Source organism: Pteropus vampyrus, unplaced genomic scaffold (assembly GCF_000151845.1).
Source record: "Pteropus vampyrus isolate Shadow unplaced genomic scaffold, Pvam_2.0 Scaffold128, whole genome shotgun sequence".
Lineage (NCBI taxonomy): Eukaryota > Metazoa > Chordata > Mammalia > Chiroptera > Pteropodidae > Pteropus > Pteropus vampyrus.
In genome coordinates, this window is record NW_011888909.1 from 1 (window position 1) to 15,456 (window position 15,456).

The window sequence follows — 15,456 nt, forward strand, 5'->3', positions numbered from 1 at the left end:
GACGACATTTTTTTTCTCCATTTTAATTAACACTTTACAAAGTACAAAATATACTGTCTTTTTTGGGGAACATTAAGTATTTTTTTCTCTCCATCATACAGTACATGAATCTCGAAGGTTTTGTGTTTGTTTCTTCAACAAAGAAAGTAAGCATGAGGAGCCCAGGTACAGGGCTGCCCAGTTCTGCCCCTCACCCAGACCCTGGGACAGGTGTAGGTGCCACTGCTTCTGCTGGTAACCTGGGGCATGCCAGGTAAGGGCCAGACTCCCCAAGATGAGGCCCTGGACAGGGCAGAAGTCCTTCGGAGCCCCACTGTATACCCGACATCCACTCACCCCCATCTCAAGATAACGGAAATGATTTTGGCATAGAGCAAGAGGGCTTGGGATTTTGTTAGGAGTCCCCCACCCCAGTTTTGGAGCCAACCCTGCTCAGTTCTTCCTGGACCATTTCCTGAAAAGGTAAACTGAGGCAGTGGACAGAATACGTATCAAGCTTGGCCTCTGTCTTGGGACCTGAATTTGGCCTGTTTTTCATCTTCCCCTCCCCAGAGCCCTGGTCTCCGACTTTGCTGGATGCTCTTCCTGGAGGAGCCTCACTAGTGAGGGGCACCGGCACCCAGAGCTTATCCCTCAATGACTTGAGGACCAGCTGTTTCTGAAGTTGGCTCGGCAGTTCTAGTCCTCCAGGCTGGTTGTGTGGACAGAACCGCTGCCAAGGACACCTCTGCCCCCACCACAGAGCAGTTTTAACAAAGTCAAGTGGGCCGGGGCAGTCCCTTGGGGTGGCCCCAATCCCTATCTTAGAGCCAAAGGCTTCATTCAGGGCCTGCCGCCCCCACATGTAGCTTCCGGGTGCGAATGCTACTGAGGCCTCAAAACACTGAATGAGCCAGTCTCTTAGCTCAGATTTGGACTCTGCACACATGTGCTCTTATATCCGTGTGCACAGAACGCTGTGCTGACTCCCAGGGCAGGGGCCGCCCTGCACTTCCAACTCACAGCCTCCCCTCCCCTTGAACCGAGTCACAAACTCCCTTACCACCAGGCAGTCCACAGGTACCATGAGCCAGGCTGCAGGCTACTGCCTCTACTCCAGGCCACTCTTGGTGCCATCAGCCTCAAAGACAGCAGGCTGCCTCAGCCAACAGCTCCTGTCCTTTACCTTCCCAGGAGAACAGGCTTCATAGGAGTGCCAGAATATCAAAGTTGAAGGCCAAAGCACACCCTGCGACTTTCTCTCACAGTCTACGCAGAGTATGAGAGGCAAGTAGCTTGTCCTTTTTGCTTCCTTTAATTTGAAAATGAAAGAAAAATGCTGGAATGGGCTCTGAGATGGTAAGAAAGGTATCCAGCTACATCAGGGCTCAACTCTCCTCAAAACCCTTGGCCACTCTTTCCAAGTCTTTCCTCCACTGAGTGACCATCGTCCCCACCACCTTGGTTGGCTCCCCTCCCAGGCAGCCTCTTTGAATGCAGGGTTATTGCCTGCTGCACGCCTAGCCCCTTCTTTAGCACAGTAGCTAGGAATCCTGAAAAGCCAGTCTTTCCACTGCCTGAGACTCCATCCTCCTCCCCTAAGCTTTTCTCAGGCCAACTGTCAGCTCCATTTCTCGGTGGCCGTGACAGCAGTGACTGGCTGCTCCCTAGCCCTGACTTATGGTGGGCACAGATATATTGGGGGTGTTTTCTCCCTAACCTCCACCCAGAGTTCACTCAGGAGGTGGCATCAATAATTTCTCAGTAACAGGGCTGGAGTGCTTTGCTGTCACCTGAGAGCTCCCCAAGGTCCCCTCTCTTAGCTGGGGGTTGGGAAGGGCCCTACTTGTCCCCACATCTAGATCCAGAGGCTCAGAAAGGTGGCCCAGGGTGGTTGTGGGGCTCCTAAAAGGTCTGCTCGTGAAATGCCAGCCAGGAGGACCTGGTGGTGGGTGGGCAGGTTCATCTTTGATTATCAGGCAAATGGTGCCCTTGGCTTTAAACGGGGCCCTGGCCCTCTCTAGCTCCTCAGAGCCTTGGTCTCAGACCTCCATGGCATTCTGTCATCTCAGAGACAAGCCCCACCAGACCATGCATCTTCAGACCACACTGGTTCCTGAGGCCATACTGTCTGATGGGGGAAGCCACCTGGGCAGCTCTGGGTCACCTGGCTCCCTCCCTGCCCACTAGGCCTGGAGGTGGTGGGAGGGGGAGAATGCTGGTGCTCAGGGGCTCTCAACCCCCGAATCTTGGGGAGGGGAGGTCTGCATACCTCTCCAGCTTGGTCGTGTGCCCTGGGCTGAGGGCAGTGGCATGGGCAGCACCTCTCTCGGGGCTCTGGAGACCCCTGGGGAGAGGGAGGTACAAAGCTGGCAATGCCCATCTTTGCTGACAGGACTAGGGGCTGAGGGGGAATGGGGTTTCCTGGGAACCAGGGAAGTCCATGTTGAGGATGGAACCAAGAGGCAGGTTTTACACTTGGGGGAGGGAGAAGGGGGTTCGCAGCATGCCCTCCCTCACTCTCCCCACTCTGTAGTGTACGGGGGTGGGGTGGACAAGGGGTGAAGCTGGCGTTAAGATGGTTTGAACTTTTATTCCCAAGGAGTGGCACAGAGGCAAAGACACAGGGCCTGCCTGCTCACCCTGCCTCTCAGAAGTCTTGCCCCCAAACCCAGTTTTCATCCCCAGGAGGCAGAGCTAAGAAATCCTCAGCCCTGACAGGTCAGAGTCCTCAAGCCACTTCTCTGATGGGTCTCAGCCATGTTGGCCCCACTGAGCATGTGCTCCTTCCAAGTGGGGCCTGTGGTCTGGAGACCCCACACCCAGAAAACCTGCAGATGGCAGAGGGCAGCTGGCCACTGGGAAGACCACTCACTCTTGCCTCCAAATTGCTGTGGAGATCAAATGACCGACTCTGCTACCCAGGCACTCACAGTGGCTGAGGAATGTGCCCGCCTCTGTGGGCCTCTTCACACAGCAGGAGGACAGGGACTGGGAAAATGCAGGGAGGCGTTTCCTGGGTGGCAGCTGGAGATGAGAGCTGAGCCCCTGTCCCAACTTCTACCTGGGCACAACACTGAGGGCATACACATGCCTTTTGTCAGTTAGATGGGGCAGCCACCAGGAGACCTGGGCAAAGAACCTGAGGTTTCTAAGCTTGCAGGCAAAAAAAAAAAAAAAAAAAAAAAAAAAAATCAGGTAAGCAGTCAAGTGTAAAAATAGCCAGGTGAAGAGTAGACCTAAATGTGGAGCTGGAGGTGACTGCCCTGCTGGCCCAGGTCTTTGGGCAGAGCAACTGGGGTGGGGGCGTTCTGTTCAAAAGCAAGAGGTTCTAACTCCTCCTCCCTTTGCTCTGCCACCACCTAAAATACGACCAGGGTGTCAGGGATCTCGTCTGTGGAAACAGGGGTGTGGGAAGGGGCTGAATCCAGCTTTCAAGAGAGACTGGGGAGGAGAGGGAGGGACCCTTGACACCCCCTGACTGGAGCTCAGCTCCTGGGCTGCTGGTTTTGTTTTTCCCTTCCCTCAAGTCAGGGATGAGGCAGCCGGCCGGCTTCTCTCAAAATCGTATTGCCTATATACTTGAATTAAAAATATACGGTGGCTCAAACGTGCCCGTGTGCACGGCAAACACAGCAGGTGGAGACCTTCAGGCCCACACACACGTGCACACACAATGGGGTCTGTGTCCACGTACTGCGCACACACACGTGTGTGCCCACACAGTATATATTAACATATATATTGCTCAAGTATATATGCTATTTACAGTATATATCTATATCAACATAAAACACAGGTATTTATACGTGTGTACAATAGATATGCCCTAGGGGCCTGGGGAGCACGCATTTCTGGGGTCACAGAGCCAACACGCTTGCTCGACAGGGAGGAAAAGCAAAGTGACATATTAGGGGGAACCGACAGGAAGAGGTCTGGAGAGGTGCACCACAAAAAATCAAGGCCTTCCAAGGGCAGAAAGAGGACTCAGGGCTTGAAAAGATGCCATGCCCACTTGGCCACTCCCATTTTAGAACCAGTGAACAAGTTACACGTTTTGGTTGTTTTGGAGTTTTGTGCAAAATGAATTAACTTAAAAAAAAAAAAAAAAGTGAGTTGCTAATCAGTGCTTGGGCCTTGAGCATCTGCACGGATCCAGATGCACATCTCCTGTATCTGGGGGCTTCCAGGGCGCAAAGGGTCCCACACAGCTCAGATGTGGGGGTGGGGGGTTCATTCAAGCCCTTCACCCGATCAAGAAAACATCTCTTCTGCTCTGAGCTTCACAGGGACGGCACGAGTCAGCTGCTGCAGAGAGCACCGGGAGGGCATGGGCCACAGCAGGCCCTGCGGGTCCTGCACACTCAGAAAGCATTCCGAGCTGGAGAGGAGGCACGGGGGCTTACCCCATTCTCCCTAGGTAGCCTCTAGGGGGACAAGCCACCTCAGCCTGGCTGGCTACCTCCCTGTGACCCTCAAGACCCCTCTGATGCTCAGATAGAACCAAGGCTGCCTGGGTACCCATCAGTGGGGCCTGGCTGGTCAGCCCTGTCTACGGTGGCCCAGGGGCCCATATCTTCTAATAGATCTCTGCTCCCAGCGTCCTGCTCAAAGAGAGGGCCAAAGCTCTTCCCTTGTCCCTGGAGCCACAGGGCACCAGCCAAGTAACCCTGGGCCTCTGGGCCCCCTGACAGAATTCAGTAGGCCCTGTCTCCTGAAACTGCTGCCAATTGCAGCTGAGCACAAATACATTAAATAAGAAACTAAAACAAGGTACGGTTTTCTCTATTAAGGCTCAGATAAGCTGCCTCCCAGGTCAAGTACTCATGAATGTCATTGTCCCTGAACTGAGGGGTGGGTGGGCAGGTGAGTTGGGGGCAGAGGCCTTTCATGTCCCCCAAAGTGGGGCAAAGGAGGGGGCAGGATGACGGGGGAGCCCTGTGCTGGTCTAGTCAACTGTTGGAGAGGCGGGGGTGACCAAAGAAACCCCAGGCCAAGAATGCTGGAGATGCCCCCACTTGGGGGAAACCGAGGCTCCACCTGCCTGAGTAGGGTCCAGAGAAAGCAGAGGGGATAGGAGCTCGTGCCCCAGGCTGGTGGGTTTCCTGGGAACCGCCCCCTCCCCACCCCCAGGAGTGCTTGTGGTGGGGAGGGTCTGGACAGGGTCCCTTGGCAGTCTTGCTGGGAGTTGGGGCACAGGCCCTATGGTTGGCAGGCGAGGTTCTGGGTGGCTTAGGGCCCCACCTATGCCCCATTGGAGCCTCACCAGCATATGCCTATGGGCTGCCCAATGGCCTCCACTCCGGGAACCAGCCCTGAGCTGATGGAACCAGAGACCAGCAACTACAGTATCCAGCTTCACGCCCTCGTGGGGGCCTTCCCAGGATCCATGAACTCGGCCCACTCAGTCCGCCCCCACGATGACATGCAAATTGGTACCCCAGTGTCTTGTAGGAGGCACCAGCTTCCTTCAGTATCTGCCCCCAGCTATGGGCGAGGCTGGGTGAGGAGGTGGGTCAGCTCACAAGCTCCCTGGGCCTCAGACGTCATTTTCTGGAGCAGGGGTTGCGGGGGTGGGGGTAGGAGGTTCTCTAGAGGGTCTACGGGCTCCGGAAAGGCATGAGGGTATGGGGAGGCCTTGGCTTGAGCGCTAGGCCTGATAGAGTCAGCAACTAGGGGTGTCTCCTAGGCCTCTTCTTTGGGGGCTCTGGAGCCAATTTTCCAGTCTGTTGAGAAATACTGCAAGAATCTTCGGGTGGGGGCCGGGGGGCAGATGGGGAGGAGTGGAAGAGGCCCTTCTAATGCTTCTCTGCTTGGCTGACTTTCAGGGCGCTGATGACCCCATTGATGTTTTCTTCTGGTACCTGCAAAGGGCAGGAGGTGGCAAAACACATGAGTCCCTGGAACCCAGCCTCCCTGCCCCGGGGCCAGTGCTGGACACTCACCAGTGCGTGGTCAAACTTGAAAGTACTGATGTAGTAGGCAGGGATGTCTGCAGCAGCCAAGGGCTCGGAGATCTGGGCCACAATGCCACACTCATCTGGGGAGAGCAGGGGACTGTACTCAGCCTCCATGTGGTATCATCACTGGGGTGCTGGCCAGTATACCCCAGCCCTCCTTGCTTCTAAGCCTTTCCCCTCCTCTGCCCACAATGCCTGTCCTGAACCCACAATCTATCCAGAGATTTCCCACCCTTCCCCCTGAGGGCTTAGTGCAAAGGTCCCTCCATCCAAGAGCCTTCTCTGATCTCCTCGGCCAGCAAGGGGCTTTCCATGCCTAGGGCTCCATCCAGTTCTAACTCTGGTTACCCTCTGCCTGTTTACATGCTCTGTAGTCCCGATTCATCTTCCCTGCCATCTTTCAAATTCTCTAAGACAGAGCTGGGGCCAGCGTGGGCAATGGAGGACATGGGTTCAGGCCCTCTTTTCTGTTATTGACTCTTTTCTAGCAGGTGACTATAGCCAAGTCACTTCCTCTCTCTGAGCCTCAGTTTCCTCATCAGAGTCCCCACTGGGTAATGGCCCCAGCCTGTACTAAAGGCAGTGTCAAGTATTTGGTTGGGGCTGGGACATGACCTCCTTCTCCCTCTAGCCTCTGAAGCAGAGGTCTGTGGTGCTTCCTAGCCTACCCTAAACCTTAGCTGACAAGGAAGCCTTGGGTTGCCCTAGGGCTAGTCTTAGCTTCAGCCCCAGCTTCCTCCCCGATTTGAAGGCACCACTCGAGGCTTCTTCCTACAGGAAGACTTCCAGCATCTGAGGACCACTCTTTCACTAATACAATCCCCTGTGCTGTTTTCCTCAAAGCTACTATTCTGATACTGGTGATGATGCATTTTCCCAACACTGTCCCTGGCTTGGGGGGCGGGGTAAGAGGGGCAGAGGAAGCGTCGAGATCTGGTCAGCAGCCCCCATGGAATTCTGAGGCTGGAGCCTGGGAATTAACCTGGGCTCCACGTCCATCATCACTGACCCCTTCTTCCCCTCTACTCCCTGGCCCTGGTCCTTTTACCAGCCTATTCGGGGACTCGAGCAGTGACGCTGTTGGTCTCTCGAGCTCCTGCTTTCCCCTTGACCTGCTGAGGCTTTTGGCTGAACCAGCAGGCTCCTCTGGAGGCTGGGCAGGCCTTGTGCCCGCACTGCAGGTGGCCATCTGTGAGGCTACGTGGTGATGACCAGTTTTGTCCTGAGATACCTTTAGCTATAGACACAACTATTCCTATAAAAGGAAGAGGGGAGGGCATTAGGGTCTAGAATGGAGCCTTTCAAACTGCAGGTATGACCCATCTGTGACATCATTTAGAAGGCTGGTGACCAGTGTCTTATGAAATGACACAATGGAAAAGGAAAGGTCAAACAGCACAGCACATGGTTAGAGTGAGCAGTTTCGTGAAACTGTTCAAGTTGTTTGTGTATGTGTCTGCTGGGTTATGATGTAAAATATATATTACTCCAAACCATGGTTAAACACATATGAAATGTTTAATCTTTCTAGAATCTTTCAGATTATAAGTTATTTTTCTTGCAGGACTCTTTTTAGCTATAAGCATGGCTCTAAAACGCTCAGCATCCCAGAATGCAGATCCAGCTGTTGCCTGCTCAGCTCACATTCCTTTCCCCATCACTGTCCACAAGGCAATGAGACACGGATAAAACTGCTCTATAGCAACGTGCAGACATTTGCCAAAAGAGACCATTTGAATTTCATCTATTATCCCACCTTTACTTACCTATCGTTTGGACTTTTTTGGTAATATTATTATACTGAGTGTATTTTGATCAACTTAGAACTAAAACTGGGGATAAAAAGATAAGGAGATATATGCGTCTTCCGGCCTCTTGCTGTGTCTCCTCCTGGTGACCCCTAGCTCCTACCCTCACTTGCCAAAGCTCTGCTGGTCCCTCTACCTTCAGGAAGAAGTGGTGGCAGACCCCTTGGTCTGGCATTAGGACCCTGGTTCTCTACCTAGCAAGGTTCTTCTCCCACCCACCCTACCTTTGGACTCTGCACCCAGGGCCCAGCTGGCTGGAGCCATCTGGGTGCTGTGGAGAAACTATGTCACGCCTCCCTCTGCTCACACTACTCTCTCCTCCCTGTCAGTCCAGCGACTATCCACTAGTCAGCTCCAAAGCCTTCCCTTCCTGAACCTTCTCTAAGCCACCTGCTTTGACAGTGACAGCAACTGCTGCTTGCTGAGCACTCAGTATAACTGATATCTCATGGAGTGCTCAGAGCAATCTTAAGGCCATCTTTCATAATCCTTATTTTACAGATGAGAAAACTGAGGCTCAGAGATTAAGCAACCTGCCCAAGGTTATACTGGTTTCTTCCAGCCTCCTTCACTGATGAGTTCCTCCAGGCTACTTATCTTCACAACCCCACGACCCCACGACCCCACGACCCCACAACCCCATTTGCTGCACTAGGCAGCAAATGTGGGCCGAAGAAAAGCTGGAGTTCATGGAGAAGGAGGTCCTGAGAGACAGGCTGGGCCCAAGGTCAGATCAGGAACCTTCCATGTACATTTCCTACCTCTTGAGAAAGTAGCCCATGGTCCTGCACCCAAGATGGCTCTGGCTTTGGCCTTGATGTGGGCAGAGTTACGGGGTACTGTCTGGCCCTGCTAGTTACCATCCATTTGTGAACTTGTCCAGATAAAAGTGCAGGTAGGTGGCAGAACCTGGCTCCCTCACTGACCCCTCGCCCCAGGTCAAAATGTCCCACCCCCTCCCTGGCCTGTCCCAGGAGCAGAACCCTCAGGGCTGATCCAATGGCCCATGGAATAGTCTGAGCTTTATCCAGAACATTCTGTGTGCTGTCTATGGAAAGTCAGGGTTCACTGATCCCACTGGGGATTGCCGAGGGTACTCCCTGGAAACAATTGCCCTGTGATTTATCAAGAACCTCTTCTGGGTTCAAGCCCTTGGGTCTAATTGTCTAGCCTAAGAAAATCATTTCTAATCAAGACAGAGCTCCGCTCCTAGGCAGCTCTCCTCAGTCGCTCACAGTGGGACCAGCAGCCTCCACCCAGTGCTGGCAGGATCAGTGCTGGGTAGTCCTTCTAACCAACGAGTCTGAGGCCTGCGGCCTCTAGGAAAGTGCTTATGAAAAACTGTCTACCAAAGACACTATTGGGGCAATTGTGGAAACTGACACTAGACTGAGTCTTAGGGAATTACTGTGAATGTCCTCCTGTGGGATTAGGTCACTGTGGCTCTGGAGGAGGAAGTGCTTCTTCCTGGGACAGAAAAAGTAAAGTGCCGGGAGTCTGAGACTTACTGTGAGATGTTCAGCAGTACATTTATTTATGGGAAGGGAACATTAAAAATGATAGTAGTCAATACCTGTGAGCAGTGGAGCAAGGAGTGATCCCTGCCCACTTCAATCTTTATTACGTCCCCAATGTTCTAATACTAAGCAGGCATTAATTTTCTAGTGGGGTCAAAATAAGAGCACTTTGGTTGAAGCTGCTCCTGCTGTTTTCTGGAGGCCTGTACCTCTTGTCACTCACTGGTCAGGGACCTCAGGCAGTAGGGACCTCATGCTCCCCAAGCCTCAGTTTCCCCACCTGTACCACAGGGTACAGACATACAATGGCTCTGGTAGACCTGAGTGCCCTGGTGTTTGGAGGCACTGGGCAATGCGAGCCCCTTCACCCCCAGTGTTGAACCCCACGGGGCTCACCAAATCCCAGGGGCTGTCCTCCAATCCGCACCATCTTCCAGAGCTCTCCAGATGCGCTCGTGAACAACAAATTACTAGGAAACCTTAAAAAGGAGCAAGAGAAAAACCCCGGAGGCTGACGTTAATGGTGTGCCCTGGCCAGCAGCCCACGGAACCTTCCCTGCTGCCTGAGCTCCGCCTGACAGACATGGGCCTGAGCTCAGGGGCCCCAAGGACCACTCCTGAGCCCTCGGCCCATTCTGTGCAATAACTACCCACTTTGCTAAGGCTGGTCAGGATGTCACTCCCCAGCTCCAGAGAAGGGGCTGAGGGACAAAGGGTACTCGGATGACCCAGGGCCTTTGTCTCTGAGCTGCCTGTTATCTGTGAAATGGGGCCAGCTCACGTGCAGTGAAGGGCTGTGGTAAAGACCTATTAGGGACAAAGTGGGTGATGTGCCCATCACGAAGCCTGGCTCATCCTAGGTCGATCCCTACCCTCGGGCCCGGCTCACCTCTGCTGGGTCTGCACATCCATCACCAGGGAGATGTAGCCCTCGATGAGGGAGAAGGAGAAGAAGCGGATGTGGCCACAGTCGTCGCTGGCAGCCATTGGGTCCTTCACCCTGGGGGTGGGGTGCTAGTGAGAGGTGGAATGGGGGCCCCGCTGCACCCCGACCCCTATCTGGCTTGCTTGCCTTGCCCACTGGCCTCAGCATGAGGTGCTGGGAAGAGCGCTGGCCTGGGAGAGCAGGGCCAAGTCCTGGTCCCTATGCTGCCTTGCTGGGTAACCCTGAGCCACTGTCTCTGCCTTGATCTCATCTGGAGATGTAGATGACTCCATGGCATTCATGGAGGCGAGCACAGCTCTTATTAGTGCTGGAGACCCAGTTGGCCCCCAGGTCAGGCTACATTTGCTCCTTCGCAGGCAGGGTTTCTCTGTCCCTGTGTTGACTCACATCTCAGAGCACAGTCTGTGATCACTGACAGCTCACCGGACTGTGGCTCCATCCAACCTGGTGCTGGACTAAACTTAAAATCTGCTCTGAAGAAAATTGCAAAGCCTGTCATCAACAGAATTAAAAAACCTGAGTTCCCAGCTTGCCCTTAGAGCTCAGTGGGGGTATTTTTGATGTCTACATGTGTGCCTGGGCTTCGCCAAGTTTTAAGGTTCTAGAGGAAGAATGTTTCCCTTCTCAGAATGGGGCTCTTGGATAGAGCCATGTCCCCCACCACCCCAGACCAGCCCTTCTCCTGAGCAGCTTGCTGCTAGCGTTCATTTAACACCACGTGTAGGAATGCTGCATTTCCTAGGATTATTGACATTTTCAGCGATCAAACTACTAAAAACAGAATGCTATAAATAGAATGATGTCATTTGTTTCTAAAGACTATAGATATACTGTAATCCATGAGTTATCTTGGGGTAAACGCTGCAGCCTCAAGCGCCACTGGCAAGTATTCTTGGGGCAAATGAGAAAAAGGCTGGTTTCCAGGGCACGGCTGTGTCATCCCCCTCAGAACAGCTCCAGGCATGCCTGTCTCCTAAATAAGCCCGGGGATCCTCGGCACAGCCATGTCTCATCTCCGCCCACCCTGCAGCCCCTCACACCCAAGGGGGCCTTACCCATTAGAGTAGAACATGACGTCCATGAGGAGTGTGGCAACGGCAGGCAGCGTGTCGGGGTCCAGGCTGGTGACACAGAACCTGTTGCTCGGGCTAGACAGTGGGTGGATGACAGGCCTCTGGACTGTGAGAGCACAAAGACAAAGGATGCTGAGGCCAGGAGAAGAGGAGCACTGTGGGCTAGGAGGAGGCCCAGGAAGAGGGGTGAGGTCCGTCAGCTGAGGCCCTGCTGCAGGCCCTGTGAGACCTTGCTCCTGTCGTTTCTCCAGCCTCCACCTATAGCTCTCTTGATACTCCAAGTTCACTCTCAGGTCCTGGGCCTGGGCCTTCGCTCATGCTGTGCCATCTGCTTGGAATGCCCTTCCCAACCTTTGCCACCTGGCTTAGCTCCTACTTGTGTTCCAAGCATCAGTTTGAGAAACTGCCTTTGAGAGGTCTGCCCTGACACCCTGGGCCAGGTGAGAAGTGGCCTCTGGCCATCTCTGGCTGTGTCCAGGTCCATCACCCTTGCTAGACCTCGAGAACAGGGTCTGACCAGGACTGCTGCACTGTGTTATGCCTGGCACTCAACTGATGCTCTGAGAATGGGCTGCTCTGGGCAGGACGTGGTAACTTCTTGAGGTCTCCCTGAACAGAACCCCCCGACCTGCCACTCACCCATCTTGGGCTTCACGAAACCATTGGTGATGCCAAGGTTCTCGGCTGCCACCGTCTCACCATTGACGACCCGTAGGATGGTGAACTCTGATGACAAGGTGTGGGTGACAAAGGGCAGATCCCGTTCACGTACCTGGAGACAGGGAGTCGAGGATATGAGTGACCTGTGGTCCTTGGAAGGAGTGGGCTTGGGGGCACTGCCTCCTTTACTCTGAGATTCTGTCCCAAGAACCAGCTTCCCCTGTCCTTGCCTCCCGCCGTCCCGGTGGGAGATGGGAGCCTAGGACCAGGGACACACGTCTCCCGGGCAGCAGGGATGATGGAGAGAGAAGACACCACACTGAGAGACAGGAGGTGTAAGTCCGTCACCCAGTCTACCCTCTTGAGTGCTGTGCCCAGACCTGTCCATGCCCCTCCCCCGGCCCATGTTCTTGAGGGTGGCCACGCCCCATGGGAGAAGAGAATGAATGACATGGTGGCCAGGAACTGCCACTCGTCCTGCGACCAGACACACTTGTCACCCCAGGGGAGGGGTGGGGAGTCGGGAGCAAGGTGTCCAGCTGTGAGGGTACCCTACCCACACGGGTTCCCCAGCCCTCACTTCCTGGCCTCCAGGTCCGACACAAAAGGCAGGTGATGGGTGGGGTGGGAATAGAGACCTGGAGTCCAGCCTAGGCCATGCTGACATTTGACTGATGACCTTGAGGTACCCCTGATCTCTCTTTGATCTGATCAGAAAATGGGGGCCGCAGAACTTTGCAGACCACATCTGTAGGGGTATCCATGTTGCCCAAGGCCCTGGGGCACAAAGATATAGTTACCAAGATGAAGTCTGTCTGGTAGGTGGACAGCATGAACACGGAGATGTTCTGGTCAGCCAGTGGAGCAATGACCGACTTGGCAATTTTGGTCACGCCGATAGGCTGGGAGCTGGAGAAGCTGCCACCACCTGACACCACATTGAGGGCCAGCCAGGTAGCGTCTGCCACGCTCAGGTGCTCCGAGGAGGGAAGCTCTGGAGGGGAAAACAGAAGGCAGGGCTGTGACTGACAGGCCTCAGGTCCCCAGGGCAGGACAGGCCACAGAGAAGGGACTGAGACTTGGGACTAGCTATGTGACCTTGGCCAGCCCCATCCTCTGGTCCTAAGTGCCCTCATCAGTCAGAGGAAGATAGGATTGGCCTCAAAGGCCCTATGCTGGGAAGATAGAACCTGGAAGGCCCTTAGAGGACTTTGGATGTGCCAGGAGGCTCAGCAGGGTGAGAACCATGGGGACATGTGCTTTAACTGTGTTGGGCCTCAGTTTCCTCAGCCATGAAATAGTAAGTGCTTAACAGTCAGTAACAATTCTGTTATTTTTAGTCCTCACTACCCTTCTGGGTACCAGGTACTACCATCACCACCTCACACTGGTAGAACGGGTCCTGTGGCTTTCAAACTAGATTCCTAGGAACTTCCCAGGAGGCTAGGGGTGGAGAAGAGGCCAGGAGAAGACAGGATAGTGGCCCTAGATTTCCTCCTTGTTTAATCAGACCTGCATGTTAGGCTTCTCTGGAAGAACACATTGTTCTAGGAAGGCTTTCGAGGATGCCATATTCTGGTGGGCTGTGATTATCATCAAAGTCCCTCCTCAGAGCCCAGGGTTCCTGGGGGTTGTCACCAGCAGGGACAAGGTAGAGGAGGTTCAGAGCAGCAGTAATCGCTAAGTCTCCCTGACTAGCTCATGAAGGCCTGGATCCCAAATGTTCAGACCATCCTGTCCACCCTGTCCTGCAGAGAGCCCCCAGGGTAGCCTGTGCATGGGATGTGGGTATACAGGTGTTTCCACGAACACACAGCCACAGAGCCAAGCACAGGCTGCATACAGGACTCTGTATGCATCACAGGCACCTGCTCAAATCCACCTCACAGTGGGACTGTTATTCCCACTGTAGACACCACAAACCAGAGCTCTGGGAAGGCAGTGATTTGCCTGAGATCACTTAGGGAATAACAGTGCCAAGATTCAAGCCCAGGTCTGACAGCTTCATGCTGTGTCCTGGGCACCTAATGGGAAGAAGAGCCAGGTCCCCAGGAAGGGCAGGGCTAAGAAGAAGAGGGGCACGGTGAGCTGAGGGGGTTGTGATGATGATAATGCCCCAGGGAAGGCTGTACTGGCCTCAGGCAAGATGGTACCTGAGGAGAAACTGAGTGAGACTCCACCAGGCTCCCACCTGCCCAGCTTCCATCACCACGGTAACCACAGCCATTGGTCCTGCTGGCTGAGAAGGGCCAGTCCTCGGCCAGGCTGGCTGGAGAGGCAGATGGCTTCCCAGAAAAGGGAAAAGGTTTGGAAGAAAGAGCAGGACAAAAGGTTTTAAATGGCCCTGGGTCTCAGGGGGCCGTGTCTGGCCTCTCTATGTGTTATCAGGGTGTCAGAAGAGATTTCACGACCCCAGGACCACCAGCACAAAAATGTTCTCCTGAACCGGAGTTCCAGCTCAGCTCTGAAATTTTAATAATTCCGCTCCTGGCTCTCAGCCCTGGATAGAAGCCCTTGAGGTTCTAAGTGGCAGGCCTGGAATGAGAGGGTGGTCAGCTCCAGACCAATGGTTACCCCCTGAGGCTTCCAGCAGGGTAAGCTTTGTCAGAGCGGCTGGAAAAAGCAGCTGGAGACCATGGCGTTCACTGCTTCCAGTCCCACAGACCCTAAACACTTCCCCAGCATTCCGGGGAAGAGGAAGGGCTGTCTAGGCCCCAACCTCACCCTAGGCCAAGTCTTGGGGTGCTCAAGGTGCTGCTCTGAGGCCATGGGGATGAGCCACCGGGAAGCAGCAAACTGGCCCTTCCCTATAGGAAAAGTGGACCGATTCCAAGAATGAAATGAATTATCTCTGTCACTGCTCATTGTCCAAGACCCTAAAAAATACCCTTGGAACCGAGGACGCTCCCTGATAGAGGAGGTAAGTGTCTCGCCACCCTCCGGCCACAAAGTCAGGCAACTCTGTTGCTGGGTGGAGCCTCCTACCTCCCAAAGAGTCCCTTGTTCTGGCCATAGGACCTGTGGTTCCCTGTGCTACGTGGCTGCGCCCTCTGCACAGAGCCTATGTTTCTCAGTTCTTCCTACCCTGCCTGCAACAGGGTCGAGAGTCCTGGGGTAGGGCAGGAGGGTTTAATCTTGGCTGTGTGACCTTGAGCAAAGTCACTGTCCCTTGGCTTTTCAGTTTTCAAATGTGGAATGATGAAATCAGTATCTACTCCAGAAGACGCCTGGAGATTTAAATGAGATAATCCCCATCAAGTGCTTAGCGGAGTGCCTGGTGTCCATCTGAATGCTCATCAAATGCCAGAGCCTTTCTGTTATTATGCTGCTGGTGGCAGTTGGGTAAAATGTACCCAGAGTTTAAAAAATGTGCAGTTTCACTGTAAGGTACAGATGACCCTTGAACAACACAGGTTTGAACGGCGTGGGTCCACTTATACACCTTGTACACCCTGAGTGTGGCTTACTGAATTGAGAGGGAGGGAGGTGATCCTGTGTTTGGGATGAGGCCAC

At 54.0% G+C, this 15,456-nt stretch overlaps 1 protein-coding gene across 1 annotated transcript in view; it reads right to left on the reverse strand.

Moving 5' to 3' along the window:
* Positions 1-5: 5 nt before the first annotated feature.
* Positions 6-15,456, reverse strand: part of CASTOR2 (cytosolic arginine sensor for mTORC1 subunit 2) — a 52,627-nt gene continuing 37,176 nt past the window's right edge. Inside the window, exons 3-9 of the mRNA XM_011366958.2 lie at positions 12,744-12,937; positions 11,923-12,055; positions 11,266-11,389; positions 10,154-10,264; positions 9,661-9,743; positions 5,925-6,019; positions 6-5,843 (exon numbers count right to left, since the gene is read on the reverse strand). Coding sequence (XP_011365260.1) covers positions 5,778-5,843; positions 5,925-6,019; positions 9,661-9,743; positions 10,154-10,264; positions 11,266-11,389; positions 11,923-12,055; positions 12,744-12,937 — 806 coding nt within the window. The 3' untranslated portion in view covers positions 6-5,777. The remainder of the gene's footprint in view (positions 5,844-5,924; positions 6,020-9,660; positions 9,744-10,153; positions 10,265-11,265; positions 11,390-11,922; positions 12,056-12,743; positions 12,938-15,456) is intronic.